General features: G+C 45.4%; 1 protein-coding gene across 6 annotated transcripts in view; it reads right to left on the bottom strand.

The window, feature by feature from the left end:
• PRKDC (protein kinase, DNA-activated, catalytic subunit) overlaps positions 1-18,369 on the bottom strand; it is a 159,669-nt gene that overhangs the window by 98,720 nt on the left and 42,580 nt on the right. For all 6 annotated transcript variants that reach the window (XM_038388511.2, XM_038388512.2, XM_043507884.1 and 3 more), the window contains 8 exons: positions 17,687-17,913; positions 17,029-17,123; positions 4,710-4,809; positions 4,233-4,366; positions 3,530-3,784; positions 2,225-2,451; positions 1,071-1,279; positions 752-884 (listed from right to left, as the gene is read on the bottom strand). In XM_038388511.2, the coding sequence (XP_038244439.1) occupies positions 752-884; positions 1,071-1,279; positions 2,225-2,451; positions 3,530-3,784; positions 4,233-4,366; positions 4,710-4,809; positions 17,029-17,123; positions 17,687-17,913 (1,380 nt within the window). The remainder of the gene's footprint in view (positions 1-751; positions 885-1,070; positions 1,280-2,224; positions 2,452-3,529; positions 3,785-4,232; positions 4,367-4,709; positions 4,810-17,028; positions 17,124-17,686; positions 17,914-18,369) is intronic.

Below are 18,369 nucleotides of genomic sequence, written 5' to 3'. Positions count from 1 at the left end.
AATCATAACCCATGATATATTCTTAGCTGACATTTTGTAAGTTTACATGCTAGTTTTCAAAATGCAAGAAGTTTGTTTGCATTGTCAAAACCACAAAAAAAAAAAAAAAAAAAATCACTCTTTCCCCTGGACTTCTTTTAAAGATAAATCAAGTTGTTTTTTTACTTTTGTCAAAAATTAAGCACATCCTCCCCTTCTTTTTTCCCCCCACCATTACTGTCTGCAATCTATTCTTCTCTTTGGAATTAAATGTCTACCACTCCATTTGAAGTGCAGATATTTTCTTGAAAACCTCCATTTTGCACATTAAAGGTACACACATGTGGCCGGATTTTTAGCTACACTACCAAATTTACCACCCAATTGTACAGAATCATAGATAAAGAGATTTTTCACGACTCTCTTCTATTGTTTTTGTGCCCCAGTGTTTGGTATTTATTGAGTGCAATGTAAAGCATTTATTTAGGGGTAGTATAGTCTGAGCACCAGCAATTCCAGAATTCAGATCCTAGTTTCAACACCAACTCTCTAGTGTTACCTTGGACAAGTTACTTAATCTCTCTGCCAGAGTATTCTCATCTATAAAAGGATATTTATTGATCTACTTCGCTGGAAAATTGTGAGAATTAGCTAAGGCCTATTCTACCATTGGTTATTTCACAAGCAACTCCCCATGACTTCATGGTTTTCATATTAGAAAAGCTCTTGAATATGAAAAATCTTAACTGTTATTTTCTGAATCAATGTTTACCTGTGATTGAAGCGTGGAATGAAGCAGGCCAGCCTTATGGAGCTGCCTGCATGCAGACAAGATGGAACTAAGTCTAACATGATCAAAACGAGCATCTGGATTATACAGCTCAACAGAGCAAAGCTCCTCGATGCTGACAAAGGAAAGGAAAAATAAATAAATAAAAACATTGATTGTCTGTGGATGTATCAATATAATATGAGAAAAAGACACCATCCTATAACTGCAGTGGAAGCTTCATTCACTTTGCATCTCTCACTATGTACTGCATTTGTTCTGATTTTAAATTAGCCATTTATGGCTATCAGAGAGCTCTTACCTTTGTGATGTTATTCTTTTCTTTATGCTTAGCTCCAAGGATTCTTTATAGGGAGATTTCATCAAAGCTTTTATGAGCCTCACAGAAACATCTGGGAGATTTTTCATGACTTGTACATCAGCTGTATTAAAGCCTATGTTTGCTGGCTCACACACTATTCTCACAAGAAGTTCTATCAGATTTGCATTAAGCAATTCTTTCTCAAGTAACTAGAAAGAATAAAAGATTAAAATGAAGCTGGAGACATATTTTATTCTTAATCCCATTTGTTGAGCTATTCTGCTTTCCATGATTTTTCCTGTGTCTGAAATAAGCAAAATATGGCTATTCAATTGTTAATCTTAATCTCTCTCTCCCCCCCCCCCAAAATGGCTCATTTTCAATACTGTTAATTACTCTGATTTACAGAAATTAAACGGCCATTTTTAAAGGTGCTGGTGCACAACATCACACCTTATTTCCACATACATGTGCTCATTTTAGTGTTCAAATAACGTGCCAATACTACAGACTTCTACACACATGAAGACTGCTAGTTATGCATCTGAACAAATTATGCAACTGACAGTTATGCACCTGTAGTCCCAGAAATTAATTTAGCAGTGCCCTTTTTAAAATTCATACAAAACTGTAGATATTAAAACTTCCATTTATATTGTGTTAAATACAGAAAGAGACAGAGATTTGCACGTTCATTCTTCAAAAAGGAATTTAACAGGAAAAAAGCAGAGCACAGTCATTTCTATAGCCATTGTCTCTCTCAGTATCTGTACTATGATCACTTAGAAAAATTCCCAAATTCAAGAACATAAGATACCCATGCTGATGGTGATTCAAGCAACCTGACTGGCAAATATACATGGTATTAATTTCTTCTAATTAGAACTGCATTACTCATTGCAAAATAATCCATGAAGTGAGGGTTTCCTTCACCTTACTGAAGCAGTAATGTCCAAAGAGCAGGACACTTCCTGGGGCTTAATAACCAGCTAAGATTAATGGCCCAAGGTATTGCAAAGGATGATCCACTTCTCCTAGCTAGTCATGAGTCCTTGACTCTCCCTCAAATCAACAATGCGTAAACAACAACTTTAAATAACAATTGCAATAACTGCAGAGGTCACCTTCTACAGACCAATCGGTTCAACACCTACCTTCCAGAAATCCTGTTGGCAGGTCTCCAGGATCATGCTGACAAACGCCATGATTCGAACTACGATCGTGCATTTGCTGTAATTATACTCTTCTCTTTCTTGTGGGCTGAACATATTGCCTTTTGACCCAATGTCAAAGCACCGCTCTGCTGCAGATACATCATGCAAGACAATAGTTTCAAGGAAGAACTCCACAGCTCTCAGGAATGAAGACCTCATCTTTGTACCTAGAAGGAATTACACCAAATTTAAATATATAGTGACCCCATAAATCTAAAAATATATTTTATGCTCAGCACAAAGAGAAAGACTAACTTAATGCAATGACAATGAAAATACGGGGGGGGGAGAAAAGTCAAAATCTTTCCCCACCAGTGAAAGAACGAGATTTTTTTCTTCAAACCATATTTCAATTACATTGTTAGTATTAAGTTTTGGACATGAGGGATAGATTTTCAGACAACTATGCATTCTTAATGGATGTGTGTATTAGGTATCTGCACACATGTCAATTACATGTATGTAAATTTAAGTCCACATCTTTGAAAATCTGGCCCTCTAACATCTGCATTTAGTAAGAATCTTATTGTACATTTTAATGAAGCTAGGTATCTTGCCCTGACACACACACAGAACAGTATTTTGCAAATGGGTATCTAATTCCACCATTGCATTTTACTACTATGGAAACATGCTATTTAGAAATGTATGAATAAATTTAAAAAAAAAATAACTTTTATTAGATGCGGACCCAATGGCCTAACAGCTACACAAGGCGTTGGTATCATCAGAATACAAGTAGTGAGCTCCCTTGGTTGGGTGGGGCTGAAGCATGAGAAAAGCAACAAACAAATGACTGGGCTAGCAGTGGAGAGGGAAGGAAGCACCTCACTTTGATAATTGGCAATCTTCTTTAAGTAAGTGAAGGAGAATAGTGACGGGCTTTAGAAGGAATCATGCACAGATCTTCTCATTGGAGATAGGGTTGCTGCACTGCAGGGCCTTTGAAGGTGGGACACAGTTAAACAACGTGAGGGGAAAATAAATCCATGAGGGAAAGAAATTTAAATTAGTGTTTTTATCATTGCAATGAAACATTTCTATAAACACAAAGTAAATAAGGTATTATACTAGCTCACTATTACAAAAAAAATCCACTTGGCAAGGCAATTGTTGCCGAAACTGATTGTGAACCTGTAAATCAAATCTATTCTCGAAACAAACGTTAAGCCCAAGCTAGAAACCCCTCAGAGTGAGTTTATAACATGGATAATACTGACCCAGCTGCTGCCAGGATTTACCTACCTAGTATTTCGTTTGGTTTGATCATTCCCTGCTCAATGAATGTATTGTAGCAGTCCAGAGCTGCTAAAAACATATCCATCCATTGCACAACTGCTCGCAAACTAAAGGGCTCCTGCACGTCACACAGTGTTGGCTGAGAAAGGATTCCAGAGAGATTGTCACCATCATTACCGCCCCCTTCAAATTTGTTGATGAGGAAAGAAATTCCTTGTTTTTTTAGAACATCACCTAGCCACAAAGATGGGGACTGGTTTCCTGATAAAGAAGCATACAGAAATCAATATTCTTTAGGTAAATACACAGCTGGCATTCAGCAAGATATTATGGACATGGACCAACACTCAAAAACCTATTCCATTAGTTGCTCTTATTTTCTGGAAGAGGAGACAGCCAATACAACAGTTAAATTCCCTTGGCCATGCTGCATATGTCAACTTCAAGGAAGAGGGTGGATTAGGAATCACTCCTCTGGCTCTGCATGAGCGGAGGATCCCCTCACAGCTGGCTACAATAGTTTTCCTGCACCAAAAGGTGGTCTCTCCAGGTCAGAGTTGAGGCACACTGGCTGGAGGAAGCTTGCATGGTAAAAAAAAATGCAGTTTTTATACTGAATGAAATACTTGCAGCTACTTGCACAGAAAATGAGAGCAGAAATACACAATTATGTGAAGCAGAAGATTAGAGGTATGTGTGACCACGGTACCTTGTAATAAAGGAACAAACTCATAGAAGAGCTCCATGGATTTATGCCGGCACTCTGTCTGGGGTCGCCCACATTGCACCAAGAGCCACATGACAAGGTCCAACAGACACACTGACTTAGCATTTGGAAATCCTCTGCACAAAAATAATGAATACAAATCAACAATCTTTACTGATATTTGCCCAAAGGCTTTTCTTTGTTTCAAGGAAAAGCCACAACAGCATCATGTTAATGAAGCCATACTGCTCTATTTGCAAATCTAATTATCAAATGAAGAATTTTGGATGCTCTTTCCATTATCTCAGGGGTGGCCAACCTGAGCCAAGGGGCATTTCAGGAGAAAGTTTTCAGCACAGGTGGGGATGCAGTTACGCATTAATGCAAGTCCACACCCACCACCCTAAATTTTTTTTACAAGAGCCATATGTAACAAACTAAGATGTAGTATTTGGAAAGGCAAAATCTCAAACAACTAACCTTGGTATCCGCCGTTTTTCTGCCTTATTTAGAGAAGATGCTTTGTGCTTAATTATGCGCTTTAGATGATCAATGGCATCACAACATTGTTGAACTGTACCTGTTATCAAAGAGAAGGGAAGTGCTCATCTATGAATAAATGCCAATAGTTGGGCCCAGTTAAAGAATGGAAAGAATTCCTGACCCAATAATTTCCTTTCTAGGTGAGTCTCTCAAAATTCTATTATGTCTGGCATGCTTCCCTCCACTCTGGAGTTTCTGGAGATGGTTTAAAAGTAACAGCACGTCTCATGCTGGACATGCTCCCTTCTCCCACTTGCTGCCAGATAAGTCATTTCAAAGCTGCATAAAATTTATGGAAAGCAATTAACCATAATAACCTCAATGCCAACTCAATAACTATTTATAGCAGACAAACAGCCTACGTGCTAATGATCTAAATGAAAAGCTTACCCTCAACAGTGAAGCCATCCAGGGTGGGTAGAACTGTGGAAGATGCTGCTAGTCGAAACAAAATTACTGTATAAGAAATTGTCCATTCTGCAGCCCAGCTTCTCCCACAATTCTGTTACGTCTGGGAAGCAGTGAGCAGAAGTAGGGAGGAAAAAGATAAACAGAATGAGATAGGAAGGGAATCCCCCTTATTGAAAGATGCCCAACAGGCAATACTATTATTGGGCCACCACCTGCTGCACTTTCATCCAGGAAGCAGCTAGCTTCTGCAGACAAAAGAAAGTCCACTTTATATAGTGTCTGATAAGGAGTTGGCCAAAAGACCAGATAGCCGCACTCCATATCTCTGAAGTGGAAGCCCTTGCCCATTTGGACCACAAGGCTTCCCTGGATCTCGTGAAGCATGCCTTGATTTTTTCCAGAACAGGGATGCCAGATGACTTGTAGGCTTCAACAATGCACAGTCTGATCCATCTGGCAATATATAGCTTGGAAACTCAGAGTCCTTGGCCACTTCAGGTGGCTTCTGTACACACAAGGTAAATCTTCAATGCTCTTCCGACGTCTACGGTGTGCCACAGTTTCTCCGGAGGGTGCTGTGGCCTTCAACAGAATGAGTGATTAATAATCTACTCTGAAGCATGGAAAAGAGTTCAACTTGGGGAGAAATGATTCCAGAGTTCTCATTACTACTCTGTCATCATGGAACACGCAGTAAGGTTCTTGCATAGATAGAGCTAGCAGCTCTGACACTCACCAAGTAGATGTAATGGCGACCAGAAAACAGGTTTTGATTGAGCGGTAGAAAGCTGATATTGAAGTCAGAGATTCAAATGTTTCAAAAGCTAAGGGAAGACTGGACTGACAACTGTCCTGATCAGTTTGATTGCTCTGAGAAACCTGGATATGTGGGGGTTCTCTGCCAAGGAGCCCAAAGGCTCCGAGTATAGAACACAACAAATGGGTGATACCTGGTGTGCTATGGTACTGGGTAGAAGACACTTTAACCACCCCCTCTCGGAGGAAGTCCAAAATAGACCCAAGATATCCAGGGATTCTGGCTAACACTGTGCTCCAGGCATCGAATGCTGAACTTGGTCTAGATACAGGAATAAGCCTTTAACACAGACTCTCCTAGATAATAGCAATGTCTTGATGACTTCGGAGGATAGATCGAGTGTTGTTAATGGTCCTCTTTCAATTGTTAGTTGTAGCTGATCTGGATGGAGAAAATGATCTTAGAAAAAGATGTCTTATCACAGCAGTAGCTGTCACGGTGGTTCCAGTCTCACCTCTATCAGATTGGAAAACGACGGCCCCTTTGGCCATTCAGGAATAAGCATTACTACCTTTGCTGGCTCCAGCTTTATCGTTCAGATCACTTTCCCTAAGAGTTGGAAGGGTGGGAATGCATATAGCAAATCTTGTGGCCATCTGTGCGACAGGGTACCTATTCCCATGGACTTGGGGTCTGTTTCACTGGTGAAGTATTTTGATTGCTTTGTATTCCTGTGGTTTGCAAACAAGTTGACTGAAGGGAGACCAAACATCTGAGACATCAAGTTGAAGACTTCCTGGTTCAGGCACTAATCCAAGTTGTTGGCTTTGTGTCTACTGAGCCAGCCTGCCTTCTAGTTCATCTCTCCTTTCACATGGATCGCTTTTAGGAAGGGAGAAAGCATTCTGCTCGTCTCATTACTTCCATCACTTGTGTGTGTAGCAGTGGGCTCCTTGTCCTTCTTAGGTTGTTTCTGTATGTGATTGTGGTAGTGTTCTGTGATTGAACCAGAAAGTGAATCCCCTCTAGGGGGCTCTGGAACCTTTGTAGGGCTAGTTTGATCAGTCTGAGCTCCAGGAGACTGATGCAGTGGTCACTTTCCCCTGGGCTCCAGATTCCTTGTGTGGTTTTGGGTCCCAAATGTGTTTCCCAACCCTTCAGATTGATATTGGTTGCAAGAATCAGAGGGTATGGAAGGCACGTGGGGGAGGGCCTTCACAGACACTCCCTTAGGCTGTCCATTATGTTAGGAAACAAAGCACCCGATCGGTCATGCACCCCAGGGAGTGCACACTTTCATGAGGAAGACCTGGAGAATCTGGATGTATGATCTTGCCCTTGGAGTGATCCCTGTGCATGAGACCAAGAAGACAGGTAGCTGAAGACACTGAGCTATAACTGGCCTTTTGCACTCTCCTAGTAGTCTCTGGAAACTGAATATAGGGGAAAAACCTCCTTAGGTAACAAATGTACTTTATTACACTACATTTCAAACCTTTACGTGCATGTTTTCATATTTATTTTCTTGTAACCCATTCTAACTTTATTCCTCTTACCTAGCATCACTTAACCTATGTCCTATTGTTAATAAATAGGTCTTATTTTTACTCTAAACCAATTCAATGCTGTGTTTAAAAGGAAGGGTGTACTCACGTCAGTTAAGTTAATAAGCTATGATGTGCTTTTGAGTCTTTAGAGGAACAGACCCTAACATTTCTCTGAAGTGTCCAATCTGGGACTGGGAGTATGTTGGCGTCACCTTGCTGGTTGTAACCCAGGTTGGTGGAAACCACAGTGGGGCTGTAGACAGTCTGCTGAGGTCAGAGCTGCTGAACCAGGGCTGTCTAGTACACAGACATTCAGGTTGTGACCTGCATGCTGGTAGGCTTGTTGTGAGCATCCCAAGCTGGGAGCTACAGCAGGAAAGCAATATGAGGCAATCCAGAATTATAGGGCAACCACTCACTGGTCTGAACTGCCCCCGACACCCATCACACCTTCCTCTGATATTTCTGAGAAGAGCAGGAACAAAAGGAGCGTGTCTGCCTGAAAGCAGGTTTGTATCCCTTCTGAGAGCACCCAGTGGAAGGAGAAGAGACTACTTAGATTTTACAGCATTTTCTGCTGCTATCTTACCTAACTTTTCTCCAAAGAAGAGAGATCTTGTGATAATTGGAATATTCACCTTCAGCTGAGCCTGGGAAAGCTGCCTTACACTGGATCGTTCTGGACTTAGGCAGAGCAACCGTGTGAGCATGTGGTCTAAAATGGGACAGAGGAGCTCAGCCTGGAGACACTCCAGTGGAGGCTTCAGGTGGCTGTGACTATCACGCTGCTCAGACCCTGAACCAAAAAGGAGGAGAGAAGGCTTGGAAGAAGAGAAAACCGCTAGTCACTGCCCAAAATGGCTGAATAAATAATAAACTGAAAGGACAGGGTAAAATGAACCACCACTTGACTGCTGCTGCAGAGGCAGAAGATCTGACAGTAAGCAGGAGAAAGGGACACGGCCAGCATGAGCAATGCTGAGAGTTCAAACCACCTATAGAAACTGCAGAGTGAAGGAAAGCAGCCCAAACATAACAGAATTGTGGGAGACTCTAGGCTGCAGAAATGTGTATTTCTATCATGGGATTTCCATGAGGATTACATGAAGGATCATGCCTACTAATAATCAGGCTTTGCATTTCTATGATAATTTGCTCAAGGTCACAGAGCAAGCCTGTGAAACAGCTGGTAGTCACAGAAATCATAGAAACGTAGGACTGGAAGTGATCTCAAGAGGTCATCTAGTCCACACACACACAATCACAGGATTAAGTATACCTAGGCCATTCCTGACAGCTGTTTATCTAATCTGTTTTTAAAAACCTCAAAGAATGGAGATTCCACAACCTCCTGAGGTAACCTGCTCCAGTGCTCAACTATCCTCACAGTTGAAAGTCTCCCCTAATATCCAACTTAAATCTCCCTTGCTGCAAACTAAGCTGATCACATTTGTTATAAGTAGGACAAGAAGTATACATATGTGAAGACTTATGCCCCCCACCCTTCTCTGCTCTAGATTAAACATTACCCTCAGGAGGAATTCTGTGCACAATATTTTAAAATTCTGCAAAATTTTTTATATTTTATTTGTCAAAATAACATAATATAATCACATCAGTTTCAATTATTCTGGTAATTTATTTCAAAATACCCGTCAGCAACAATGTGCATGTAACAATACAGACAACAAAAACGATTACCCCAGGAGTAGAGAGTTAAAGAAACCCCTACGACAACCCAGTTGCTGTTTCTGTCCCCTGCCCTCCCAGACCCCAGCCACCTGCACACATACCCCCCGAGCTTCAGGGCCAGACACCTATACCCTCTCCCTCCAGACCTCAGCTGTGCCTCCCTCCAACCAGCCCACACACCCACACTCCCAGCGCCCAACCACAGGGCCCCCCCGCAAGCCCAGACATTCGCACCCCCTTCCCTCCCAAAGCCCAAGGATGCAAAGGGAGAAACAGCCTAATACTGGTTCCTGGGCTTGTACAGAGTTTCCTGCATGCCACCTGCTTACTTCAGGGCGTGCTGGGAAAAGACAGTTACCTTTTTCGTAACTGGTGTTCTTCAAGATGTGTTGCTCATGTCTATTCCACAATAGGTATGCGTACTCGCCATGTGCGCCAGTGCCGAAAGTTTTTCCCCAGCAGTACCCATGGGGGGGGAGCGCTCCCCCCCCACGACCCCTGTAGCGGCGCCTGCCTGGCGCAGTATAAGGGGCTGCACTCCCCCCCTGCCCACCCTCAGTTTCTTCTTGCCAGACCACTCCAACAGAGGGGAAGAAGAGTGGGATGTGGAATAGACATGAGCAACACATCTCGAAGAACGCCAGTTACGGAAAAGGTAAATGTCTTTTCTTCTTCTTCAAGTGACTGCTCAGGCGTATTCCACAATAGGGGATTCCAAGCTACATATGTTGGAGGTGGGTAGGAGTTCACAAGTTCCCGGAAGGGAGTACTACCCTGCCAAACCCGGCATCATCCCTGGCCTGGGAGACGATCGCATAGTGCGAGGTGAACGCGTGAACCGAAGACCACATGGCAGCCCTCCTACCAATGTCCTTGATGGGGACGTGGGCCACAAAGACAGCCGACGAGGCTTGCACCCGAGTCAAATGTGCCCTTACAAAGGGCGGCGGGGGAACCCACTCCGGCTCATAACAGGAACATATGCACAAAGTGATCTGGTTAGAAAGCCACTGAGTGGAAATCGGCTGACCCTTCACGCACTCAGCCAAGGCGATGAACAGTTGCGAAAACTTTCTGAATGGCTTGGTCCGCTCAAGGCAGAAAGCCAAAGCTCGCCTCACGTCGAGCGTGTGGAGACTGTGTTCCTCACTAGTCGTGTGAGGCTTGAGGCAGAGGACTGGCAGAAAAATGTCCTGACCCATGTGGTAGGTGGAGACCACCTTCAGGAGGAACGTGGCATGTGGGCAGAGCTGAACCTTGTTGTCAGGGTTCCCTCCCCACTCTGAACTCTAGGGTACAGATGTGGGGACCCGCATGAAAGACCCCCCCCCCCAAGCTTATTTCCACTAGCTTAGGTTAAAAACTTCACCAAGGCACAAATTCCTTTTGTCCTTGGACAGTATGCTGCCACCACCAAGTGATTTAAACAAACATTCAGGGAGGGCCACTTGGAGCCTGCCCCAAAATATACTCCCAAACCCTTACACCCCTTTCCTGGGAAGGCTTGAGAATAATATCTTAGCCAATTGGTTACAAAGTGAGCACAGACCCAATCCCTAGGACACTGAAAAAAAAAAACAAACAGGTTCTTAAAAGAAGAATTTTATTTAAAGAAAAGGTGAAAGAATCACCTCTGTAAAATCAGGATGGAAGATAACTTTACAGGGTAACAGAATATTCACAAACACAGAGGAACTCCCTCTAGGCTTAGTTTCAAAGTTACAAAAAACACGAATAAACCTCCCTCTAGCAAAGGGAAAATTCACAAGCTAAAAACAAAAGATAATCTAACGCGCCTTGCTTTATTTACTTACTCTTTATGCAATATTGAGACTCATTTTAGGATGATTTTAGATGGAGTTTTCTGACCTGATGCTTCTCTGCTTTCCCAGAGAACACACACACAAAGAGCATAAACAAAGCCTTCCCTCACCCCCCAGATTTGAAAGCATCTTCTTTCCCCATTGGTCCCTTTGGTCAGGTGCCAACCAGGTTATTTGAGCTTAACTCCTTTCAGGTAAGGAAGAATTCTAGGCTACCCTTAGCTGTATGGTTATGACACTTGTCCTTATGAAAAACCTTATACGGCGGTTCGGACCCCGAGCTCTAAGACCCACCTGGCCGACACGATAGCTACCAGGAAGGTCACCTTCCATGAGAGGCGAGACCAGGAACAGGTGGCAAGTGGTTCAAACGGGGCCCCCGTGAAACAAGCCAGCACGAGGTTTGGGTCCCACTGGAATCAGGGGCTTGGAATATGGCTAGAGACAGTCCAATATGGCTAGAGACAGACCAACCCATAGGAACTGGCTGGTCATAGCATGGGAAAACACCATGTGCCCTTGCACTGGGGAATGAAAGGCGGATACGGCCGCCAAGCGTACCCTGATTGACGAGGGTGCCAGTCCCTGGGCCATCAGGTGGAGGACGTAATCAAGGATAAACTGGATCGGGGCGGCCACTGGGGAAACACCCTGGCCTGCCGCCCACCTCAAAAACCAAGACCACTTTGCCACATAGGAGCGATGAGCGGAGGGCCATCTACTTTCGAGGAGGATGCGCTGAATCTGTTGCGAGCATGTCCTTTCCTCGCACCTAGCCACTGAGCAGCCACACTGTGAGGTGAAGCGTTACTAGGTTGGGATGGAGGAGGCGGCCCTTGTCCGGAGAGAGCAGGTCTGGGTGGAGCAGCAACTGCCATGACGGAGCTACCGCCATCCCCGAGAGGGTCCCGTACCAGTGCTGCCTGGGCCACGCCAGGGCAACGAGGAGGATCCTAGCTTTGTCCGTCTTTATTTTCTCCAGGGTCCTGCTGATCAGAGGGAACGAGGCAAAGGCGTAGAGGAGCTGGCCTGATCAGTACAGAGTAAAGGCATCAGAGATAGCGCTCCTCCTTAGGCCCCCTCAGAGCAGAACTGGGGGCATTGTCAGTTCTGCCAGGTAGCAAATAGGTCCACCTGGGGAGTACCCCACCTTTGGAAGAGCTGGTGAGCCACTTCTGGGTGTGGAGACCACTCATGCTGAAAGGAAAAATCCCTGTTCAAGCGCCCAGCAGGTGGAAGGCTTTTAGGTAGATGTCGTGGGCTACACAGAAGTTCCACAACCTGAGGGATTCATGGCAGCAAATCGGGCCCCACCTTGCCTGTTGATATAGAACATCGAGGCTGTGTTGTCCGTAAAGACCCTCACTACCTTGCCCTCCAAGTGCGAGCGGAAGGCCATACATGCCAGTTGCACCACCCTGAGTTCCTTGATGTTTACATGAAGGAGTAGGTCTTGTAGAGATCACAAGCCTTGGGTCTGAAAGTTCCCCACATGGGCCCCCCAACCCAGGTCCGACGCGTCAGACACCAGCTCCAACAACAGGGTCTTGCCCCTGAACAGGACTCCTTGGAGCATGTTGTTTGGGGTGGTCCACCACCGCAGGAAGGTGATCACCGAGTTCGGCATGGTGAGGACTTTGTCCATTCTGTCCATGGCCTGGGAGAACTACGATGCCAGCCAGAGCTGGAGGGGCCTCATTCTGAGCCTGGCGTGACGGACCGCATATGTGTGCGCAGACACGTGACCTAGCAGTTACAGGCTATCATCAAGCCCTGGCTATCATCACCAGGAACCTTGTGACCGAGTCGATGAGCCCTTTCAGGGTCTCAAACCTGTCTGGTGAGAGAAAGGCCCTGGCCGACACTGCGTCCAGTAGCATCCCAATAAACTCTATGCGTTGGACCGGGACTAACACGGACTTGCCGTTGTTTATCAACAGGTCCAGGGCAGTACATGTGGACAGGAGCACCACATGATCCATCACCTGTGATTGGAAGGTGCCTTTGACTAGCCAGTCATCCAGATATGGGAATATTTGGACCCCCTGGCATCTGAGGTAGGCCGCTACCACCGCCACACACTTTGTAAAGACCCTGGGGGCAGTGGACAGACCAAACAGTAGGACCGTGAATTGGTAGTGACCCTGTCCCACCACGAAACGGAGGAAGTGTCTGTGCCCCTCGAATATGTGGATGTGGAAGTACGCGTCCTGTAGATTGAGGGCAGTGTACCAGTCCCCAGGATCGAGGAAGGGGATGATGGAGGCCAGGGAAATCATGCGGAACTTGAATTTCACCATGTAGCGGTTCAGGCCTCGCAGGTCCATGATGGGCCTGAGCCCGAGCCCCTTTTGGCCTTCGGGATAAGGAAATACCAGGAGTAATACCTCTTGCCCAGGAACTCCTTGGGCACCGTCTCTATAGCTCCTTGGTCCGGGGCCACCCCACACCTCCTGCTTGAGCAGAGCCTCGTGAGAGGGGTCCCCCAGGAGGGACGGGGGCGGAGGGCGGTTGGGCGGGGAGGAGGTAAACTGAAGGTTGTAACCCCGGGAGATGGTGTTGAGGACCACTGGTCTAAGGTGAGCCGTGACCATTCCAGGAGGAAAGCACACAACCGATTGGAGAAAGGGAGCTTTACTGGGGGTAGGTCCCTGCTGAGAACTGGCAGAGTATCCAGAGCGTCCCATCAAAAAAGACTTCTGCCCGCCTGCTTGACCTTAGAAGACCCAGGCTGGGGGGGCAGGCTGGGACTGTCGTTGCAGGCACTTTCTATAGTCCTGCTGCTTTTTGTGGGCGGCCTCATACTTCAGGAGGACAGCCTGGGCGGGAGCCTGCTGCAGCTTGAACTTGGGTTTTGCTGGAGGAGGGACATAGAGGCCCAAGGTCTGGAGGGTCAGGCGGGAGTCTTTCATGCCATGAAGCCTTATGTCTGTTTCCTCAGCAAACAGAACCTTCTAGTCGAAAGGGAGATCCTGCATCGATGACTGCACTTCACTAGAGAGCTCAGAGAGCAGAAGCCATGACACCCATCTCATGGACACCGCTGAGGCCATGGACCGTGCGGCCGCGGCCGCTGCATCCGAAGCAGCCTGCAGGGATGCCCTTGCGGCCGCCGCCCTTCCTCCATGAGCCCCTTAAACTCCTTATCGCGCTCCCAGAGGGAGTCCTCAAACTTGGAGGGATTCCCAGATCCTGATGGTTTGCTACTCGTAGCTGAAAGCTTGATGACAAACTTTTCTCCCAAAAGTATCCAGTCTCCGAGAGCCTTTGTTCTTGGGGATCGGGGCTGGTTACCCGACTCTACCACCAAGGAGTTGGGCGCCGGGACGGGGCAAGGCCGGTGCGGTGCTTTGGGTGTCATCCAGCACCAGAGGATCCACTACCTGGTCGGACTCCAGGCACAATACCAAGGACACAGGTCCCACCGACCTTTTTTCTGGCGGTTTAAAGATGGACGCCAACAGTGCTTCCGAAGCCCCAGCCACCGAGCGAGCCCCCAGCAGGGGCTGCGCTGGAGGCAATGGTGCCCACTGGTACCACTGGGCCGGCTATGACCCTTCGTGCCTTTGCGCTTGCTGAGGCACCAGCAGGGCCTGTAGACAGGCGGTTGTGAGGGGAGGCTGGGCTGGCATATGATCCACTGCTGCCTCTGGACGGGGAGTATCAGTGGTACAGAGATCTATGCTGGCCATGGGACCGCAATCTCGACATGGAGGAGCGGCACCAACGGTAGTAGCTGCTCCATGAACAGCCTCGACGGGCGGACCTGCCTCAGCGAGACGCCGGTGATAGACGCCCGGAGCCTTGGCAGAGACTTGGAATGGGAGTCTGAGTGAGAACGGTGTCAACGATCGTGCCATGACCGACTGCGGTATCTCCTGCAAGACGAGGACCATTGGCAATGTCCACTATGGTCTCATCAATATTCGCTTCGCGAGGACAAGCAGTCCTGGGAGTCCCAGTCAGATGGCACCCATCCGGACAGTCTGGCCAGCATCGAGGGCGATCCACAGGGACTGAGCCCTGAACGGTCACTGGGCAGTGAGCGGTGTCGGGAATGTTCCCTCGACCAAGACCGGTACTGGGCCGGTGGCGACTGCGGTGATCCCAGTGGCGGCTTGCCCCTGGAGCGTGGGGCCGACATCATCTCCACCTAGCAGCTGAACGAGGAGGATGTCGCTGCTTCCGGGGAGCCCCCCCGAATAAGCATCGCCCAGGGCCAGCCTCACCCCGTCCTGTACCACAACCCCCTCCCACATCCAAAATCTCTGCTGCTGCTGGGAGGGAGGTGCGGAGCCAGGTAGGGAGCCTGCCGGCCCCACCAAACTGCTCCCCCGCCCCTCCCAGCACCAAGGGGGGTCCTGGGCTGCCACCCATGCCCACCCAGCACCAGCGTGAGTCCTGTGCCTCCTGCCGCCGCCCACAACCCCCCAGCACCAGCAGGAATCCTGAGCTGTGTGCTGCCATCTGCACTCCCCCAAGCGGCCGGGCCGCCCTCCCCAGCACCCATGGGGCCCCCGAGCAGTCCCCCCCAAAGTTTTATTCACTGGTATTTTTAGTAAAAGTCATGGATAGGTGACGGGCCGTGAAATTTTGTCATCTGTCCGTGACTTACTAAAAATACCTGCGGTTAAAACGTAGCCTTAACTATAACCACCAGATCATTTTCTGCAGTACTGCCACCTAGCTTGTTATTTCCCATTTTATATTTGTATATTTTATATTTCCTCCCTAAGTTTAGTACTTTGTACTTTTTTTTTTTTTTAATTAAATTTCATTTTACTGATTTCAGACCAATTCTCCAATTTGTCAAGTTTGGTTTGAATTTCAATCCTGTCCTCCAAAGTGCTTGCAACCCTTCCCAACTTAGTGTCATCCATAAATTTTATAAGCGTATTCTATACTCCATCATCCAAGTCGCTAATGACAGTGTTGAATAGTACCAGACCCAAGACATAACACTACAGGATTCCACTTGATAGGTCCTTCCAGTGTGACAGCAAACCATCGATAACTACTATTGGTATGTTCTCTCAACCAGTTGTGTAACCCCCTTACAGTTGTTTCATCTAGGCCACATTTCCTTAGTTTACATATGAGAATGTCATATAGGACAGTGTCAAAAGCCTTACTGAAGTCGAGATATATTACATCTACTATAAAACCCCTAGTCACTACATATCCTAACTCCCAGGCCTCTGCCACAAAATCATCTTTCCTACCCCCTGTATATATCATTTAGAGATAATTTCTTTGGCATATATGACTAACTCACACAGAGAAGGAGCTCATTCTTTTCCATATGAATGCTCCCGTGGCCACTCCCACTAAAATATCACATCCAAAATATTTGTCTTTGAAAGAAATAAAGAAAGATTTGTAAACAAGGTTTTGGTTTTACATTTTAACCATTAGTTGACAAAGGGCTATTGGAAAAAAGACAAGTAAATATAATAATATAGGTTATTATTTAATATTGGGGAAGAAGTCATGAATTCTTCACACAACTCTCATTCCCAGAACCAAATGGGGGAGCATAAAAGGGTTAGTGGCTGAGGGTAATGCTAAGTAGATGGAGCCCTCTCCATCAATGCAGAAAAATTAACGTTTTTTGAGCCCCATATTTATTACAAAATAGCCTTTAAACTCTAAAAACCACTGGGCTCCATTTTTACTTTGTGTAACTGTGGGACCAGGATACATAGGTCAGAAGCATCACTCAGTTTTTTGAAGTTTTGCTGTAAAACATCTGTAAAACTCTGATTTATTTTACATACAGATATAAAAATCCCACACATTTAAGAAATTGGCACAGAAATGCCAGTAAATCAGAAACCCAATTTAAAGAGAAGCCCTGAGAATGGAAAATAATTGATCCTCTGGTAAGAAGGGAACTGCACTGTAGTTTACCTACAACTTCAATGTCATGGTTTGGCTTACTTAAGATTGTTTCATTAGCCATCTAAAAGGATGAGAGACAGGATGGTTTGTTCATTCCATTTCACAATAAATCAGTTTCAACTCACCTAGTGACTTCTCATCTGTATGGGTCAAGGCCAGACTTTCCAAATACACAACCAATGCTTCAAACACAAATTGCTCTACGAGAGAATTTTCTTCCCTATAAAATGAGGAATAGAATAAATATGCTAAAAAGCATGAATAGGAGTAGCAATAGGCAAGTGAATATGAAACTCAAATATGAAATTTAGAAATAAGTTAAACAAGATAGTGCCACATTTCAAATTAACAAAGGAATATCCTATGCTTCTTAACACAGACTGCAAAAATATTTTAGACCATTATCATCAGCAAAAAAGAAAATTACCTAGCCATCATTAAAAGTGATACTTTATTTAAAACAAACAAACTAACAAAAAAACCGTAACAACTTATTCTTATCTGGCTTTGGGATGGAAATTTGCCACCTCAGCCTCACTGCTCTCCACCCCACATAGAACCCAAATATTTAGGCTCGCTGTGGGTGAAGTGAATTTCACTCACAGTATATAGTCTTAAGAGGTCTATTGATACAGCTTCTTTACATATTAATGGTCAGCATCAACCAACATCAGTGTAAGTGGATAAAAACATGGATTCTCTTTTCAAAATGTCTCTCTCCTCTAGTATATTAAGATTGCTTATTTTAGTCTAGCTTACCTACCGTTCAAGTTTTCAGCTCACCTAAATTCTCTATAGATGTTGTTAAAAGCAAGCGCAGCTCCCAGCCTCTTCAAGGCATTAGGGTGAAGAGCAAGGCTGTACAGTCGCTTGAAGAGTGACTTGGTGTTCACTGGACTTTTCTCCTGCTGTTGCGGCGTTGTCTGCTTAATGGACCATTTCATAAATTCTCTAACACACTGACCACAGAAGTCTCTCAAAGAGCTGTCAACAGGATCCACTATCCCATCCTGAAATTAAGGGCAGACTGTTTCATTACAAGAAGTACAAGTTTCAAGGCTAGCATTGTTGTGGTTTTCTACTTCATACAAAAGCAGGTTTCTCCCTCCCCATTACAGGCCTACTTTCACTTTAGTGCTCAGATGAAAGGAGTCAACACCTGCAATATGTGAAACAGAATAATGTAATATATAAAGCGAAGAACTGGACAGAATAAATGTCTGGGGAAAAAACTCCAACAATGTTCCAGGGTAGAGGGAAAAATCTATACCATTTGTTAGACTGTCTTATATTAAGGTTTATTTATTTATTAAGAAGTGCTCAGATACTAAGGTAACAGGAATCTGATAAGAACCTAGAAAAATTAGATTAGAGAGTCAGAACTAGGTTCTAAAACTTGGTACTGTCAGAGGCTTGCTCTATGACTTTGGGCAAGTTAACTTCCAAGCCTCAGTCTTCCCATCTAT

Source organism: Dermochelys coriacea, chromosome 2 (genome assembly GCF_009764565.3).
Source record: "Dermochelys coriacea isolate rDerCor1 chromosome 2, rDerCor1.pri.v4, whole genome shotgun sequence".
Taxonomy (NCBI): domain Eukaryota; kingdom Metazoa; phylum Chordata; order Testudines; family Dermochelyidae; genus Dermochelys; species Dermochelys coriacea.
This window is presented reverse-complemented; position numbering and strand designations above follow the sequence as displayed.